Source organism: Podospora pseudoanserina, chromosome 1, assembly GCF_035222485.1.
Source record: "Podospora pseudoanserina strain CBS 124.78 chromosome 1, whole genome shotgun sequence".
Lineage (NCBI taxonomy): Eukaryota > Fungi > Ascomycota > Sordariomycetes > Sordariales > Podosporaceae > Podospora > Podospora pseudoanserina.
Window position 1 is genome coordinate 5320322 of NC_085920.1, and position 17964 is coordinate 5338285.

General features: G+C 53.5%; 9 protein-coding genes across 9 annotated transcripts; 5 read left to right on the plus strand and 4 right to left on the minus strand.

The window, feature by feature from the left end:
* Positions 1 to 379: 379 nt before the first annotated feature.
* Positions 380 to 889, plus strand: QC764_0017680 (uncharacterized protein; the record flags this gene model as incomplete). The annotated part of the gene is made up of 2 exons (XM_062940008.1): positions 380 to 420; positions 718 to 889. 2 exons carry the CDS (start codon positions 380 to 382, stop codon positions 887 to 889), a joined length of 213 nt encoding a protein of 70 aa, XP_062805765.1.
* Positions 890 to 1675: 786 nt separating this feature from the next.
* Positions 1676 to 4133, plus strand: QC764_115130 (uncharacterized protein; the record flags this gene model as incomplete). Its single annotated transcript, XM_062942765.1, has 4 exons — positions 1676 to 2251; positions 2308 to 2427; positions 2506 to 3877; positions 3934 to 4133. The coding sequence occupies 4 exons, from the start codon at positions 1676 to 1678 to the stop codon at positions 4131 to 4133; spliced, it is 2268 nt and encodes a 755-aa protein (XP_062805766.1).
* Positions 4134 to 5283: 1150 nt separating this feature from the next.
* On the plus strand, positions 5284 to 6793 carry QC764_115140 (uncharacterized protein; the record flags this gene model as incomplete). Its single annotated transcript, XM_062942766.1, has 2 exons — positions 5284 to 5919; positions 5972 to 6793. 2 exons carry the CDS (start codon positions 5284 to 5286, stop codon positions 6791 to 6793), a joined length of 1458 nt encoding a protein of 485 aa, XP_062805767.1.
* Positions 6794 to 7005: 212 nt separating this feature from the next.
* On the minus strand, positions 7006 to 8345 carry QC764_115150 (uncharacterized protein). The gene is made up of 2 exons (XM_062942767.1): positions 7878 to 8345; positions 7006 to 7818 (listed from the first exon to the last, which is right to left on the minus strand). Exons 1-2 carry the CDS (start codon positions 7908 to 7910, stop codon positions 7213 to 7215), a joined length of 639 nt encoding a protein of 212 aa, XP_062805768.1. The 5' UTR covers positions 7911 to 8345; the 3' UTR covers positions 7006 to 7212.
* A 38-nt stretch (positions 8346 to 8383) lies between these two features.
* RPC11 (RNA polymerase III C11 subunit) lies at positions 8384 to 9492 on the plus strand. Its single transcript, XM_062942768.1, has 3 exons — positions 8384 to 8856; positions 8921 to 9207; positions 9260 to 9492. Exons 1-3 carry the CDS (start codon positions 8844 to 8846, stop codon positions 9293 to 9295), a joined length of 336 nt encoding a protein of 111 aa, XP_062805769.1. The 5' UTR covers positions 8384 to 8843; the 3' UTR covers positions 9296 to 9492.
* On the minus strand, positions 9357 to 10361 carry soh1 (Mediator of RNA polymerase II transcription subunit 31). Its single transcript, XM_062942769.1, has 2 exons — positions 10012 to 10361; positions 9357 to 9952 (listed from the first exon to the last, which is right to left on the minus strand). Exons 1-2 carry the CDS (start codon positions 10126 to 10128, stop codon positions 9674 to 9676), a joined length of 396 nt encoding a protein of 131 aa, XP_062805770.1. The 5' UTR covers positions 10129 to 10361; the 3' UTR covers positions 9357 to 9673.
* On the plus strand, positions 10349 to 12380 carry QC764_115180 (uncharacterized protein). The gene is made up of 2 exons (XM_062942770.1): positions 10349 to 11470; positions 11528 to 12380. The coding sequence occupies exons 1-2, from the start codon at positions 10569 to 10571 to the stop codon at positions 12300 to 12302; spliced, it is 1677 nt and encodes a 558-aa protein (XP_062805771.1). The 5' UTR covers positions 10349 to 10568; the 3' UTR covers positions 12303 to 12380.
* Positions 12381 to 12464: 84 nt separating this feature from the next.
* On the minus strand, positions 12465 to 14055 carry QC764_115190 (uncharacterized protein). Its single transcript, XM_062942771.1, has 2 exons — positions 13429 to 14055; positions 12465 to 13370 (listed from the first exon to the last, which is right to left on the minus strand). The coding sequence occupies exons 1-2, from the start codon at positions 13531 to 13533 to the stop codon at positions 12483 to 12485; spliced, it is 993 nt and encodes a 330-aa protein (XP_062805772.1). The 5' UTR covers positions 13534 to 14055; the 3' UTR covers positions 12465 to 12482.
* Positions 14056 to 15412: 1357 nt separating this feature from the next.
* QC764_115200 (uncharacterized protein) lies at positions 15413 to 17871 on the minus strand. Its single transcript, XM_062942772.1, has 2 exons — positions 16754 to 17871; positions 15413 to 16683 (listed from the first exon to the last, which is right to left on the minus strand). Exons 1-2 carry the CDS (start codon positions 17688 to 17690, stop codon positions 15635 to 15637), a joined length of 1986 nt encoding a protein of 661 aa, XP_062805773.1. The 5' UTR covers positions 17691 to 17871; the 3' UTR covers positions 15413 to 15634.
* Positions 17872 to 17964: the final 93 nt, after the last annotated feature.

The following is a 17964-nucleotide window of genomic DNA, read 5'->3' on the forward strand; positions in this document are numbered from 1 at the left end:
CCCAGTCCTGCGGCTGGCACTGCTTGCAGCAACTTCCCCTCACCAGCACTTTGGGGGACGGCCCCCACCAGCCATCCGAACCACGACGATGCAGTTCAACGGCAGCGACCTGAGGAACTGCCTCAGAACTGCCAAGTAGACTCAGCATATCTCTGGTCGGCCTCGACGACTGAAACGTTCCATCGGGCACAAGGAAGGAGATACGGAATAGAACAGCGAGAGAGATATAAGCTTGGGGTGGTGTTGGGCGTGCCGTCTCGTTGCGGAACACCCCACCAAGCACAGCATCACTTGTGGTGCGCTCTCCACGAAGACCTGGCAAGAGATGCGAATATTTCCAGATTGCTTGGTCGGAGAGCATAGCCTCTCTGCAGCAGAGATGCAAGCTACCGACCCTATTCACCGTGAAGCCTGCCGTAGGTCTGTCTGTTGGCTCAACATGAAGAGATCGGCATTCGTAAGAGATCCACGGTCTCATCCAAGTTGCTGGTGCTGACCCCGCTGTTCTGCCGCCATGTTTGACCCCTCGTTCCTCAAGCCCAACCCATGTCACCCCTGTCACCATTTTGACACATCCATCCATCCTCAATTGCGGCGAGCCTTCTGCAGGTCAGCAGAGCTATCGGGTCTTCTGAATAGTGCTGCCCGGGTACGGCCACCAGAACTCTCATTTTTTGGCGAAAACGCCAGACTGGGCGGATAATTAACACGCTCTAGAACATCACCATGGGAGTTTCGTCTCTTCGATGCTGAGTTTAAAGATAAACTCCTTGTCGTCCTTGAAGAGGTGGTGGGGCTTATCGAGTTCCTTCCGCTCTTGGCGAGTCCTAGTGGCAGATGGGAGCACGTAATTGGACGCCTGGGAGAAGGAAGCACGAGGCGGGAGTGACAGCATTTTAATAAATGATGTGCTTGCCAAAAGCTCGACTCGACCGTTTCTGACATACATGCGTAGAGAAGTGGGCTTCACCACAAGCATTCCGTAAAAGCTCTCATCGCCGTCGCCGGGGTTATACTCTTCTTGTAAACCACCGTTTGCTTACTCAAGTCTCCCGAAGCACCACCCGACAGCAAAGACACGAAAGGCACGAGAGTGCTCCCGTCGCTTTGTCGCTCAAGCACCGTACAGTACCATTGCTCAGCCTTACACACCACCCCTACACTAGCTCCCCCATTGTCTAGTGCGGTGAGCTGTGCTGGGCATCCATGCAAGAGAGAGAGAACCGGCGGTCATCAGCCACAGACTACCCAAACCAGCACATCTCGTTCCTTCGGCCTCTCAACAGTTGCCCCTGGCTCACCAAGCAACTTGATTCCACACGATCATAGTCTCTCCGTCTCTCAAGTCTCTCAAGCAAGCTAGCCGCGCGAGGCTCAAACCAGCGGCCATCCCCATCTCTTCACTCACTCACCTGCAAAACCAAGAACGAACCCACCCGCTGCAACCTGACTGTGTCTTGCCCCCGGTTGCGAGGCACCTAATTTTCCCGCTCCTACCCATCCGCCGTTTTCCCCGATTCAGCTCGCGGCCAGGTCTCTCTTGTCCAGCCCTCCAGCAGCCCGTAACCCGCAACCCGCCGCGCGCACACAGCCCACCCTCGCTCACTCTCACCCCCTCCTTTGCCCTTGCTCCTCTCCCATTCTTTTAATACTAAATTTCCCCGACCTTCCCCTTATGAGTTCTACGAACTCCCGCTTCAAAGGCTTTCCAGGCTTCGGTAAGCGAAAATCGAGCGGCCCTCCACAGCAGAACGGGCAGAACGGGAGAGCCAGCCCACACGTACCCCAGACCCAGACCCCGCCTCTGGGAGCCCCTCAAATACCGACGCTGTTTCCGTCGCGCCCGGGTGCCCCGTCGATTGCCTCCAACTCTTCTCAGCAGAGTCTCCCAATGAATCATCCAGGTCCTGGTCCACGGCCACCCAGCTACACTCCGCAGAACTATCCTCCCGGCCCTCCCGGTCCCGTCGGTCGCACCAGCCCCCTCGCCAACCAAGGCCCGGCTCGCACCCCGCCCTCGCAAATGGTCGGTGGTCCTCCGCCCATCAACACCGGCGCTCCTCCGGTCGCTGGGTACCCACCCCCCGTGATGGGTGGCCCTCCTCCGCCGCCGGGATATGGCAACCCAACCGGCTACCCTCCCCCGCCGCCGCAGCCTACCGGCCCTGTCGCCCCTTACCAGCGCAACGTGGCTGCCGAAGTGGAAGGAAACAGCCGGAGTAAGGCTCAGCTGATTGTTGGCATCGACTTTGTAGGTTGAACCGATGACACTGTGAACGAGATCCATTGAATAACTGTACTGACGAGGCTGGCAATGATCAGGGCACCACGTTCTCTGGCGTGGCCTTTGCGTTCGCCACCAATAATGAGGCGAAGGAAGACATCATTACAGAGTGGCCTGGTGCTGGCTCATACACCAAGCAAAAGGTCTGTGGGCTTTGCATCCTAGAACCCTGATGGCGGCGACCCTGCGTGCATACGGTTCAGGCACTAACTCTATCCCAGATTCCCACAGTGCTGTACTATGATCAGTACCAAAAGGTTGTGGGCTGGGGTCCCGATATTGCCGATGCCCTCGCTCCAACAGGATACCCCAAGCCGGGTGTTCAGAAGGTAGAATGGTTCAAGTTGCAGCTGATGCTCTCGGGCAACACGTATATCGACCCCATCAACCTCCCTCCCCTCCCGCCGGGAAAGTCGGAGATTGATGTGGCCGCCGATTATCTTTTCAAGCTCCGCCAGGCCATGAGAGCGGCCCTCCAGAAGACTCTGGGTGAGGTGTTCAACCGTGAGGAGAGGAATATCCGTTACTACCTGACAGTGCCTGCCATTTGGAACGACGCAGGCAAGGCTGCCACGAGAGCGGCTGCTATCCAGGCCGGCTTCCTTCGGGACGAGAACGACAACCGCCTTACCCTGGTCAGCGAGCCCGAAGCTGCTGCTCTGTTCTGTTCCAAGACTGGTCTCCTGAACCTCAAGGTGCACGACGCCGTCCTGATTGTCGATTGCGGTGGTGGTACCGTCGATTTGATCGCCTACGAAGTCGAAGATGAGAACCCCTTCACAGTAGCCGAATGCACGGCTGGTTCCGGTGACTCTTGCGGTTCGACTGCCCTCAACCGCAACTTCAGCAACATCCTCCGCACCAAGATCCGGAAGATGAAGCTACCTGACGGCTCCAAGACGGCTGGCCGTGTCTATGCCAAGTGCATCATGGACTTTGAGAACCGCATCAAGGCTGATTTCCGGAATAACGGCCAGAAGTGGGCTGTTGATGTTGGTATCGAGGCCGAGTTCCCAGAGGCCGGCATCGAAGAGGGTTACATGACTTTCACTAACGAGGAGATCCTGCAATGCTTCGAGCCCGTTGTTAACCGCATTCTGGAACTCGTTCGCAACCAGATCATTGCCATTCAGGCGCAAAACCGCACCCTCCAAAACATCTTGGTTGTCGGTGGCTTCGGTGCTTCCGAGTACCTCTTCCAACAGATCAAGCTGCATGTTCCACCTCAGTTCCAGTCCAAGGTTGTCCGGCCCATGGATTCCGTCGCCGCTATCGTCAAAGGTGCCGTCACAGCTGGTATCACCGAGAGAGTCATCACACACCGTGTTGCCCGCCGTCACTACTTGATGGCCACTTTGCAGCCATTCAAGGAGGGATACCATCCCGAGGCGTACCGTGTTCCCTCGCTCGATGGCAAGGACCGCTGCAAGTTTACCAGACAGATCTTTGTGCAAAAGGGCCAAAAGGTCAAGATTGGCGAGCCCGTCAAGGTGTCCTTCTTCCGACAGGTCGCCCCTGGCGCCACTCTCATGTACGAAGATATCCTGTATGCCTGCGACGACGATGTCTGCCCAGAGTATACCAAGGATCCTAGTAAGTTGACTGCCAGCCTGAATGATGAGATGAAATCATATTAACCACTTCGACAGGAATCAAGGAGGTTGTCACGCTCACCTCGGACTTGTCACGCAAGAACTTGGAGAAGGATTTCGAAAGAATGGACACGCCACAAGGCACATTCTACCGTGTCTACTTTGACATTTACCTCACCCTGGACGGTTCAGAATTCAGTGCCGAGCTTGTGTGCCAGGGCGAAGTCATGGGCCGGTGCCGCGCTAGGTTCAGGTAGAGGTTGGAAGTCTTGACGGAGTTGCTGCTTTTTAGTTTTCACATTGCATCGGATCTCAACAATGATACCTCTCTGAAGTAAAATGGGCGTGCTTTTTTCGCATAGTTGGCAACGGAATTTGCGAGGTTGAGGTGGTAGAGGGTAGATTTAGGACAGGAAACATGTTGGAGTGAAGAGGAAGAAGTGGTTGTCAGATAATTTGGATTGGAGTTGAAATAGTAGGAACGACTCGAAACCTGAGATGGGGAAGTCCTGCAAACACCGGGTCGTTCGATTCAGGCAGATAACACTCAACATGGGCACGACGCAGGAAAGAGGCTTTGGGCTTCATAGCGGTATTCAGAAGAATGGAGCACGGCAGTTGTGTCTGCTGTTTTGTCCTGGGTTATGATAGATAACACGATCAACTTTAGTAATGACCCTTTTTGTTCCCACCAGCTTGGATTTGACGATGTTTCCTGCGAGGCCTCACATTGCCCTCGAGTGAGCGATGACGTCGGCAACTACAGGTGGAGACATGCAAGCAAGCATTCTGGGGGGCACGCATAGGGCTGGAGAGTTGCTTGAACCAAGGCAAGCGGTTGCCGCTACCCACAAGGGTCATCCGTGCAACACCACGACACCTCACTTAGAGGACCTGCGCCCGACGACCAATCGTTTTCGCGGGACCTCCCACCCTTAACTTTGGACCACACCCATTCCTTCCATGTTGCCCCTGATATCACAAGCTCTGGCGAGATTTTGATGGCAAGACCAGTCAGGTCCTGCTCCCAATGGCAGGATGGCATCTTGGTCGTGGCAGCCAGCGCGGCGAGCCAAGATGACCTCGCTTGTCGTCTCCTCTCCCTCCTTTTTGCATCTGGCTTGACAGTCGATCGGCCCACGACACTCTCTTGTTTTTTTCTTGGAATTTGCGAACAACCTGAATCTCCTTTACTCAAACCTCTGTCTCTCTCTCTCTCTTTCTATCTCTTTCCTCGACCGAAAAGCGTGCTGGCTTCCTGTTGTTTTTCTTAACCTAGTGTACTTCCTATTCGGCTTCCCTTCTGTCTAGAGTCCCCCTAGACACATCAGTACATACCGGCTGTCCTTACTACCTATTGCTCCATTATCAAGAAGGCTGTCCTAGGGAGAGAAACACTAAACCAAGATGGCTCAAACGGTTGCTGGAGGAAAGGCATGCTGTCGGCAGAAACAAGGCGGCGTCACGATGGCAGCTACTGGACCGGTAAAGACGAACGGAGCCACAAGTGTTATTGCCCCAGCACCACCGCCCCCACACAAGAAAAGGCACCGCGGTCAACGCCTAAAGAGACTCGTTCTGGCACCCTTGGCTCTCTTGGGCGGGAATGCCTCCGCTGAGACCGTCACAGTAACAGTCTACGGCGGTCCTGCAAACCTTTCTGGACCAGGTCCAACAGCAATCAATAACACACTCACCACTGGCAGCGCATCCATCACATCATCATCCGCCCAAGTCACAGAGCTTGACCACAACAACCTAACCCCCATCCCTTTGCTTGTCACCAACAACTGTGCCGAGACTATCTGGCCCGGCATTGCAACCCAGAACGGCATCGGACCAGGAACAGGGGGGTTTGAACTCGGACCGGGAGCCTCGAGGCAAATGTATGTCAGTCCTGACTGGCAGGGGAGAGTGTGGGGGAGGACGAATTGCTCATTCAATGCCGATGGTACGGGGCCGAGCAACCTCAATGGCGTCAATGGTGCCGGGGCGGCGTGTCTGACAGGTGATTGTTTTGCTCAGTTGGACTGTCAGTTTACTGTAAGTTTTCTTTCCTCCCCTTCCTGTGCCTCTTTTCCTCAACAGAATCCAGGGCGCCGTCCCGGTAACCCTAGCCGAGTTCAACCTGATAGGCGGCATGGAAGGCAAGCAAACCTTTTACGACATTTCCCTCGTCGACGGCTACAACATCCCCCTCGCCATCATATACATACCCGCCAAGAACACGTCCTGGATCCCCCCCAACCTGACCAACGCGGCCTGCATCGCCTCTTCGGGCTACCTCGCGGAACCAGCTAGTACGGGAACCTTCTTCACCAACGCCTCGTTTCCAATCCCTCTAGAGACTGTACAGACCAACCCCACGGTGGCTAGGTGGTGCCCGTGGGACCTGCAAAAGTACCCCCCCTCCAAGCCGGGCAGCGGGATTTACCCTTACCCAGACGACAAGATTGAGCGTCCGGTTTTTGATCCGTGCCTGAGCGCGTGCTCCAAGACGCAGGCGCCGCAGGACTGCTGCACGGGGGAGTTCAACGGGCCCGAGGTTTGCCGGCCGAGCTTGTACAGCGAGATGGCGAAGAGTGTCTGCCCGGACGCGTACTCGTACGCGTTCGACGACCGGACGAGCACCTTTATCGTTCCGGCGGGGGGAGGGTGGGAGGTGAGGTTTTGTCCTGTGGGGAGGAGCACAAACATACTGGAGGTTTTTGGGAAGGAGCTGAGGAGTTTGGCGAGTGGGGGTTGGCATCCTGACCAGGGGGTTGTTGAGAGGGTTAGGGAGAAGGTTGGGAATAAGAGTTATATTGAGAGTGTCAATCCTGTGAGGGCGGGGGCTGGAAGGCAGGTGAAGGGAGTGGGATGGGGGTTGGTTTTGAGTGGGATGTTGGTTGTGATTGTTGGGGGGGTGGTGTTTTGATGATGATGATGATGATGATCACGATGGCTGATGACAAGTTTGATACCCTGTTTTTTCCCCCTCGATGCTGCTAGAATAGATGGTGTAGGCGGGTTTGGATGCAGCTTTGGCTGGTAGAGTGTTGCTGTATGTAAGACCTGTGTATGTTTAGCTTGGTTGATTTGATGGGTTGTGAATAGATGATCTTTGACTATAGATACCGGGTATTGATCAATAAACTGGAACAAAGAGTGATCAGACTTGCCCCCGGCAGGAGCATGATTGAATTTATTTTTTTGTATTTATCGCCACAGATCTATGCCTCTCAAGGGAAACCATCAACAACAAAAAAAATGCCCCAACGATGCTTCGCTGTGGTAAAATCAACACACATTACCCATGCAACACACTGTACTGTACCCTCGACTCCACCCAGCATTTTACTTTCTCTTCTCCTTCCTCCTCCTCTCCCACTCTGCCCTCTCCTCGTCGTCACTCCCACTGAATTCCGCGTCATCATCGCTCTCCTCCTCCTGCTGCTGCTGCTGCACCAGCTTACCACCCCCCTTGACATCCCCGACGTCAACAAAGTCACCCTGGTTCAGGCTGGCGTACTCGTGCTTTCTGATAAGCTCTCTGAGTCCTTCATTTCTTGGATCTACTAACTGCAGCGCTGTCAGCCCGCCCTTGTTCTTGATCCTCGGGTTCGACCCGGCCTCGAGCATCATCTTGACCAGGGCGTTGCCGAACTCGCGCTGCTCGGGGGGCTCCGAGTTGATCCAGTGGATGGCCGTGTGCAGGGGGGTGTCACCCTCGAGGCGGTTGACGGGGTCGCACTCGAAGCCGGGCTGGTCGAGGAGGGTGTCGATTATTTCGTAGTGGCCCCGGGAGGCGGCCTCGTGGTAGAGGTGGTTGCCCATTACGGTTGTCGTGTTGTTTAGGAGGGCGGCTGCGGCGTCTTCGTCGTCTTGGGGGAGGAGGGAGAGGAGGAGGGTGAAGTTGTTGGAGCGGCAGGAGGCGATGAGGAGTTCGGCTGTTGAGGCGCCCTGGAGGGGGGTTAGTGATCGAAGGGGGGCAGGAGAAGGGGTGTGGGGGGAGGTGATACCTCGTAGGATTCTTCTTCTTTGGGGGGTGCCATGGTTCCAAATGGTTTATATGTATGTGAGGGTGTACGGAAGTTCGGGTTGGAAGCTATGGAACCGATGGTAGGGACGAAGGAGTTGACCAAGACAACACACTGTCAAGACAGGAGGTTGCTCTCTGTTTTCGAGAGTGAAATCGAGTCCAAAAATATTTGAGGAAGAAGGCTGAACCAACCAAACGCGCGGCTGTCAAGAAGCTGTTTGCCTTATTAGATTACGGTCAGGAGGTGGCAGTGTGCACCACCTCACACTCCTAATTCCCAGCACCCCGCAAGGTCCCCAGCGACGCCAGCCGTCTCCGATAAGGCTGGTTTGGGCGATAAGGGGTGACCCCTGCAGAACCGAGGGTTCGGGTTGGCGGGGTTAGAGCGCTTATCGTTATCAGCCGACTCATGTTGAGGTTTCGCTTTGAACATATTTGGATGAGAGAGATATCACTGGTAATAAGAGAGTGTTTGTCAAGAAGCAGTTCCAGACCCGTTTGCTGTGCAGCCTTTGATTTGCCTTGGGAAAGTGACATGGGGCTTAGAAGACAAAGCCCTCGAAGTAACGTCTCGTAAGGGTAATCTTAGCATGCCATGCCGCAGAAGCTCAAGTTTTGCTCAATACTCAAGATCATGTTTTTTGGGGGGGAGAATGAGATGAGCATCTAAAATGTAGCTCCTACAATCAAATTATATACTATGTCAGCGTTGCATGGTTGAGTCCGTCAACTTGATGTTACCAGCGGGGTGGTGGCTCACCCCAGACAATTTTTTTCGTGACAAGCTCCTGGGTTGCCGACGACTCAACTCAAACTCAACCACAACCATCTCAAAAACTTAAAGCCATAAAACAATTTCTTCAGCAACACATCACGTTCAGTATTTCACTTTTTCACAAACAAGAGTCTGCGAATTACAAAAACCCCCCCAAAAAAAACCGTCAAAATGCCAATCCTCTGTAAGTTTTGATACTTTTATCCTGTATATACGAACGACATCATAAGCTAACCAGCCACCAAAAGTCTGCCCCTACTGCGCGAACATGCTCATCCTCTCCCGGATGGACACAGGCGGCAACCGCGTAGAATGCCGCACCTGCCCCTACCAGCACGCCATCGAGAAGCCCTACTACTCCCGCAAGGTCTTCCCCAAGGTCGAAAAGGAAGATCTCTTCGGCGGCCCTGATGCCTGGGCCAACGCGCAAAAGCAAAAAGTGCAGTGCTCGTCCGCTGAGTGCTCGGGCGGGGAGGCAGCTTTCTTCCAGGTGCAAATTCGCTCTGCTGATGAGCCCATGACGACATTCTACAGGGTAGGTTTTCGCCTGAAGTGAAAGATGAGAATCATGGCTGACAGTGTGGTAGTGCTTGACCTGCGGGAAGAACTGGAGAGAAAACTGATTTCTTATGGTGGATGGGGGTGTGAGAGAGCAAAAGGTTCACTGGAGAAGGAAGCATTGCATGGAGTTCTGGTTATGGGGGTATCTTGATTATTCATTATCTGGTGGTTGGCGTTTATGTTGGATATATCAACGGGAGATGTGCCTGCCTCTCATCAAGGAGACCGCGTCTGGAAAATATACATCCTTGCCCACGTGTCTATCCATGTCGCACCACCCTGCTGCCGGGTTGTCCTTCTTCTCAGCGTGTGCCGTCATCTCAGGGGGCATTCCTCGGCGCGCACGTGTATATACAACTCCGCCGCTATATGTGCTCTCATGGGCACAGCGCGACGATGGTTGTGTCGTCTCTTTCGTTTTCCTGCTTCCGCGGTCTCCCTCAGCTCAACGACTCGCGATGCCACTCCACCGCAGCCTTCATTCCCTCGGTAACTAGCGCATGCGTCAAGTTCGGCGACAGGATATCCTTTCTGAAGCGCTCGACCTGAAGAAGCTCCAGCATCTTCAGACACGAAGTAGGATATGTGATATACTGGAGATATGGCGGGCGCGTCCAGTATTGCAAGTAATCGAGGTACGCAACGAAGGCGGGATTTTGGAGGAATTTCCGGGAGGCCAGGTAGTTAACATATTCTGGGTTCCCTAGGGCTTGGACAAACTGTCGAGTGTCAGCCAAACGCGAAGCAAGCCTGGTGAATGGGGAATGTGTTTGCTGACCTCCAATTCCAGCTCGAAACGTGTGTGGCCGCCGTACTTTGGCTCCTGCGAGGTCGCCTCGGGCACTGGAGGGGGATCTTGGGCTGAGCTGCCTATTGACATTGGTTCGGATGCCATGTTGTTGATGTTCAGGTGAGGCTGTCCAGGTCGCAGATCAGGTAAAGAGACGGTGCCTGGTTATCAAGGTGCTTGTGTGACGCAGTTGTTCAGGTCGAAAGCACGGAAATTGCCAGCGAAGAGCCGCTGAATGCAGGGAGCTTCACTGCGCTAAATTGGGCTTTTTCCAGGGATATGGCGCCCCACTTGCAGGGCTGCAGCTGCCTGCTCGGCCGTTTACTATAGCGGCAGCAAGGTACCGACCACCTCCCGTCGCCGGATGAAGGGTTCCAAGAGAACAACAACGCATTTGTGATAGTTCATACCACCAGAACTTGTATCACTCTACACTTACAACCATATTTTCAACAGTTTTCGCGGGGAAATTGTCGAGCGCAGAGTTATCGGGTCACTTTCGGACCCCGCATCACTTGGCCCTTGAGGCCTGCCCATCTCTCAGGATGTCTTTAGAGAACACCACTTCCGATTTGACAGATGGCCTCAGCAACACAACCACCACCCAGGCCCCAGAACCAACCGCCTTTGCTTTAACACTGCTACTGAGACCAGAATATCTCTCTGTTGTGATCAGCGCGCTATGCATCATTTGGCTAGGCGCTCATGGTTCACTTCGACGACCGCCCTCAGCGGCACCCATCAAGACGAAGAAAGGCCAGAAGCAGCCTAAAGAAGACAAATTCGCCGAAGGGCTCGCTGCTTCAGACGCCATCATGTTTCCCATTTTGGCCGGTATCCTTCTGATCAGCTTGTACTACCTCATCGAGTGGCTTCAGGACCCTGACATCTTGAACAAGTTCATGAGGGCTTACCTGTCCATCATGGCCGTTGCGAGTTTGGGCCGGCTGGCGGGAGATTCGCTGGATGTTCTGACGAGTTTGGTATTCCCGTCTACCTGGGTTGATGGCAAGGGGACAGTGTATCACATCGACTCGGACGAGCACCATCATTATGTTGTCGACAAGGCCACTGGTCAGAACAAGGTTGTCCGGGACCGGACGTCTCCCCTTCCTGGCTTCCTGTCTATTCTGGCGCCGTCAAAAAAAGCTGGGGATGTCCTCTGGCTGGTACGGCATCTTTTCACTGAGGAATGGACTGTCAAGTTTGCGATGCATGGCTTGGTCTTTGTCAAGTTCAATATCAAGCTCAACGACTTGTTTGGGTTCATGGTTTCGATACCCTTTGCTGCGGCGTACCACTATCTTGGCTGGAACATTTTGTCCAACATTATGAGCGCGGGGATGTGCTACGCTACGTTTATGCTTTTGTCGCCAACATCGTTCGGGATCGGGACTATGGTTTTGTGGGGGCTTTTTGTTTATGATATTGTCATGGTGTTCTATACGTAAGTCATTTTCCTTCCTTCGAGATCTTGGCTGTCACAAGCTAACACCATCCGAAGTCCCTACATGATCACAGTCGCAACAAAGCTCGACGCCCCTATCAAGCTGGTCTTCGAGAACAACAAGAGCGTCAGCATGCTCGGTCTCGGCGACATCGTCGTCCCCGGCATGCTTATGGGACTTGCACTTCGCTTTGATCTCTACCAATTCTACCAGAAGCAGATCAAGCTCGAACCTGTCGAGCTGGTTTTGGAGACCCTGGCGGAGGATGGAACAAAATCGGTTACTACTACTGAGACTTGCGAACGTCGGGTCAAGGCTCCGTTTGTTGATCCCAGGGGACAGTGGGGCAACAGACTTTGGTGCACCCAATTTGGTGGTTTGTTTCCTGTCAAGGCGGCTACCTCGGTCCGGGCTGCCACCGCCTTTCCGAAACCCTACTTTTATGCCTCTATGGTTGGGTACACCGCGGGTATGCTGGTCACGTTGACAATGTTGTTGGTTTTTAGACATGGTCAGCCGGCGCTGCTCTATCTGGTGCCTGGCGTTACCGGAGCGTTGTGGCTGACTGCTTTGGCGAGAGGTGAGTTAAAGGATGTGTGGGGGTATACTGAGGATGGAAGCCTTGACACGGAGGATGTGGTTGTCGATGTTGCGGGAGAATCGAAGGTTGTGGAGAAGAAGGACGGGGAGGTCGAGAAGAAGGCTGGGGAGGTCGACAAGAAGGAGGGCAAGGAGAGCGGTGACAAGAAGGATGACTCAGAGAGCTATGATGTCTTTCACTTCTCCATCTCCGCGCCGCGGATAGCGTCAAAGGTCATAAAAGCAACCTAGGGGGTTTACGAGGGACCCGAACGGGGACCGTCTCGGAATTGGAACTATTGGGGCATTGCTATTACAGATTAGGGCGGGTTATGCATAGCGAGTGTTTCGTACGATGGCAGTTTTAGTCCCTAGAAGCGATGCATCGAGTGTGTTCACCAAGTCATTATTCATTCCTTCATTCACGCGACACTACCTATTCGCCTCTGCAAAATCAAGCAGTTCGTCCAATTCCAGGAACTCATACGGGCCCAGCTCCCACCCCAGGGCATCCTCTTTGCGATCAGGCGTCCTCACGGCAGTGGCAATCATGTAATCCGGCCCCATAGACCTCAAACACATTTTCACATCCTCGACTTTTCCCCCCCGGAACCTGATATCAAACTTCCTGATCGCTTGCGCGGTATCTGTGTCGACATCATCATCATCATCCTCCCTAGCGGGGACCTCCCACGCTTCTGTTGGTCTTGGAGGGCGGAAAGAGACAAACTCCAGCTCCCTCAGCCACTCGGCCAGGAGAGCCTCGCCCGTGAGCTTGATGTAAGCCTCCCTCAACGCCCAGAGCGCATAAAACGCGCGGAGCTTCCCGTCGATGAGGTCCTCTGGCTTGGAACCGGATACCAAACCTGGCACGGCGGAGAGGACACGGTACTTGAGGTAGGTGACCTCGCCCGGGCCGAAGACGTCGGCGTGCATGTCCACGAAACCGGGCCAGCCGGCGGGGTCGGTGAGGATCAGCTTGTGGTCGCGGTCGCGGCGTTCAGAGGTGCAGACTACGTCTACGCCTGTGTCTGCTTGTCCCGAGTGATAGTTGGCCACGGCGACGAGGGCGACGAGGCCGGCTTGGTGGGTCACGTTGAAGGAGACGGGCTCTTGGCCGGTGGAGGGGTCGAGGTAGACGGGTTTTGTTTTGGAGTTGCGGGTTATGGTTGTGGCGGACCAGGGGGTGGGGGTGAGCTTGGTGATGGCGTAGTGCTTGAGGAGGTGGGAGGCGAGGGACATTTTGGCGTCGCGGACGTGGAAGTAGCGGAGGACCGAGGCGCGTTCTGACTCTGGGAGGAGGGATAATGCTCGGGAGGCCTGGTAGGGGGGGTTAGTAAGATGGGATGAAACAGTTGGGGTGAGTGAATGGACTTACATGAGTCTCGAGTTGTTTGGTTTGGGTGGCTTCGGGGTACCAGGGGCGGGTGTCTAGGATCCACTGGACGAGGACGGGTTCTTTTTTGTTTGATGGCGATGCCATGATTGAAGGGGGGGGGGGTTAGGATAAATCGAATGATTCTATTGTGAGTTTGGCGGTGAAATGTTTCGGGATGTTGCTCATCAGATCATGTAAAATGCGCCGAGCGTTGTGAGTTCTGGGGGAGGGGCGGATGAGTGAAACCTCCGAGTGTGGAAAATGGGCTGAGGATTTGACTCGCTGCGACACACAACGTCTCTTGCGATGGCGATTTATTTAAACCACAACCACCACCCTCATTTTCCACGATCTTTCCCCTTTTCCCTTCACCCTCCTCCCAGTTATGAGGGGGGAGGGACGCCTTATTCATCCGCTCAGTCACACCCCGTCAATCATCGTCATTGTCTCCCTTCCTGTTTTCCCACCATCATCAAATGACGACCAGTCTCATTCGGACATTTCATATGCAAAACCCGCCATGACGACCTTGCACGCCGCATCATCATCAGATTTTCCAGGCAGGCCCAGCATTTTTGCATTCATGATTTTTCCAATTCGACGACAAAATAGCGATTATCGGACGACTTCGAGCAAGACAACATTCTCAGTTCCGCTGAGGGGTTCCCACGACGAGTGCGTTCCGGTCGTCACCTACCCGGAACCTCGACCAAAGCTCCGGACTCCGGTCCGGGCCGAACTAGTCGACACAACCATTTTTCATCAATTGACCACACACATACACCACACCCCAAAGTGTCGATAGCATAGAACATGGTACCTATACGGTACTCGACCGTATCGCGCTCCGCTTGCCACCAAGGACAACAATCTTTTTTCGGTTCATCGCCTCACTCGCCAAATCGACTTATCCTTGTCAACACCCACCACCCGCTCATCACCCATCCCGTCATCATATGATGATGAGATGAGATGAACGAGTCCCAAGCGTCGAGCCACCGTTCCGCGGTTCTTGCTGCCCATTCCCCACGGGATGCCCGGCAAGAATTTCTTTCTCTCAAGGCTGGTGTTCCCCATTTTCCATGTTCCGATTCTCACACGAGTCGTTGAGCAAGCAAGTGAGTTGAGCCCCCTTTGTGAGAGAGCCGCGTTGAGCGTTTTACCACCCCTAGCTCCGTTGTTTTTTTCCCCCTCTCTTCTCCTTTCAAACGAGAGAAAAGAACAACGTTGTAGCAAGGAAGCCATGCTCCGCGTTGCAGACTCCCGCCGGAAGAGCTTGCAGATAGCGTCTTTTGACCAAGGCGTGGTCTCGCTCCATGAGGCGGTTGCAGTTAGCCGTGTTGTAGCGTTGGATCAACAAGTGTTTCACTCCGTCCTTGGGAAAAAGCTTTTCGCTGGAAGGGCCACATCCTTTCTTGCATACTTTTGTTGTGTGCAGGGAAGGACAGGTAACCCCCCCACCTCTTAGCGAGGCGTTTGATTCACACTTTTCACTGGAAGAGCCAAGCCTTGAGTCGAAAGATTCGGCATGTGCCTGAGGTGTATTGTGAATCTGCTGACGCTGGGGGGTAAACATGGGGGGTTGTCTGGTTGTCTGTTCAAACATGGGGAGACTTGAACCAGACGTCAATCTGTGGCGACCTGAAGCTTAAGAGGCTCCCAGGTTCAAAAGACTTTCTGTTTTTTTGTGGGACACAAGAAGAGAAAGAAAGATGATGTGACGTTGTAGTTGGAGACACGACTTTCAGCCCTCCATAAACGCCGAGAGTTGGGCAAAATCTCGAGTTCTGAGTCTTGATCTACTGGCTATTTTCCATGTGTGGGAGAGTAGAGGGAGGTTGGGATGCAAAGGACACAATTACAGACAGTGATGGTAGATCTGTCGTTCATGTATATATAAAAAAAATGAGTCTAACGCCTAAAAAAAGGAAAAAAGAGACAAAAAAAAAGGCGGGAGCCGACGCAAGACAGGTTGAACAGTGGCCTTGCCCCCTGTGAAAAGCCAAAATTGAGCATGAAAACCCCCAAAAAATATTATTACGTATTAATTATCCATGATTCTTGCCATGTCCAAAACGAGCCTGTGGGACAAGACTCTTCACTATCATCCACTCCGTTCTTTCTCGTCCAGATCAAATCTTGGTCACCCCCTGCGGAACTTCGCCCCTCTAACAGACTTCAAGCTAATTGCACCAGTTGAAGTAGGCTAAGGAGCAGAGGTAGGAAGTACACGACTTTCCTCACCACCAACAGGCCAAATCCCCAACTCACCCCCCCTAGTCTCATACCTCAACCTGACATTCTTCGTCCTCTCCGCAATCTCCCTCATGGTGTCCACACCCGTAGTCTTCCCCCAACTGCCAGCAATAAACTCATTCAAGAACCTCGCCGTCAGCAGGGGGCTATCTCGCCCCTTATTGGGAATCATCACCTTCCTGCATGCCAAATAAACCGCCAAAATGACAAACACAGCCGAAGCATTAATAGCAATCATGACGGCCATGACTCTCCTCCACTTTACCTGCAGCACCGTCCGAATAAACGGCTTCTCGGACGCCCCCTTCTCCTTCGTGATCTTTGGTAATTGTCTCTGAGCACCGACGAATCCCAAGAGGGGTAACCTTGCAGCCAAGTGGGCGACATAGACCTCTTCCGCGATGGGGACCGGTCTCAGATACCAGTCAGACATCGTCTTCATTGAGGGCAAGCCTTGACCAGCATAGTTGACAAGGTGGGTCTGTTTGTCCATGGCTGAATAAATGCGAGTGAATAGGTTGACAGGGTCCATGTACTGGTTGATGCGTTCGTATGTTCCCATGCCGAGAAGCATGTAGGTTGCAAAGGACGAGTTGGACGATGGGATGAGTTCCGAGAAGACGGCCGGAGACAAGCCAGCCCGAGGCTCGGATGACGATCCAGAGTGCGCAGAAGAAGTGGAGAGGCAGGATGTGCATCCGAAATAGCTGGCGTTGCGTTTGTTGAAGTCCTTCCAGCTTAGGTGATCTTCCCTGTATATGTCTATTTGGGTACATGTCCCATCCCATGTCAATGATCCGTGCAAGGGTTCAGAGAAGGGGGGGGGGGTTGAATACTTACAAGTCGTCATGCACCCTGACATATTCTGACCGATTGTCTCCTCGTTGATACCAGCAGTCCAGATGTAATCGACAAACGCCGTTGGAAAATGTAAAAGAAGTCCAGAGAGTATCTGCAAGTACTCGGGATCATCACGTGGGATTTGTTCCATATTTGTAGCTAAATTTGGCCACGATACCAGTTAGCAAGGAGACTTTAATTGATCGACGCTCAAGGGAATCAAATTTACCCGTGACTTCTCCCACGCTCTTCCCATCCTGGTAAACCGTGCCATTATAAAAGTTCCGGACGATGCAGCTCGACGAGCTGTGGACGACATGGTCTTTATTGGGTTCGACTTCCAGACCGCGATACTCATTGAGGGAGAAGGTGTAAGTGAGCGTGCGGCCGTCCACTGTTCGATTCACACCCAGCCCGTCGACATTCTCGGTGGTCCATGATGCCGGATCTGACTTGTTCAGGGATAAAGGGGATGTTGCCAGCCCAACCGAAGCAAAGTCGACAAACCTGCGCAGGGTCTCTCGGGGATCGGGTTCTGTTATCCATCCCGGATCTCTCCAATCCGTCATCATGACCGGGTAATCGACCCCGGCCTCCTCGTTCAACTCGAATGTCAAGCCCAGACCGGCGACGCTGATTCGAGCAAGAATCGAGGCAATGAAGTAGAGCAGCACAATAATCGTTGTTCTGGTCCACCCCTTGCCACGCCAAGTGTGGCCCCAAAGAAGCCTGAGAGAGCCGGTCGGTTCGCCAATTCCCAGAATAAGATCAACGTTCCCTGGAGTTGCTGCCTCTCTTTGCAGGAGATACCAACGGAGCGTGTGGCCCAGGAGCGTCAGCAACGAACCCAGCGCCAAACTCACAAACGCCGACAAGAGAATGTTCAGCGTGTTGAATCCTCGACGGTCCCAAGAACTGAGGACACCCATGCATTCGTACCCCCAGAGCATGACGATGATGAAAATAAAACAGAACAGAGAGCCCGTGAAGCGCCATGCGATTCCAACCCACGGAAACTTCAGAGGCCTCTTCTCAACCTCCCCCCGTTCCACTTTTTCCTCCGTGATGTCGGCCGTGATTGATTGATACTCGGATTCCATTGTTGTGTTTTCGACATTGACAATCGTAGATGTAGGTGGGTGGCTTTTTCCTAGGTATAAGTGCATATATCATTTCTCGACAAGTCAGAGGCAGCCTATTCTGCGAGAGTTCTTCTCGGTCGGGTTTACGCGTTACCCAGAAAACAGAACGTACCTTGCTGCCCCCGGGCGGGCTTTGGCATGTCGTGCCACCTAGGCTAGACATTGCGAAAAAGACTGTGCATACTCGTGGTCGTGAAAGGATGGCCTACCATCTTATCAGAGGCCATGGCCACACAGGTCCAGACTCAAAGGCACAGGAGACAAAGTTCTAGAACTTCGTGAGACGTACCTTTCTTGA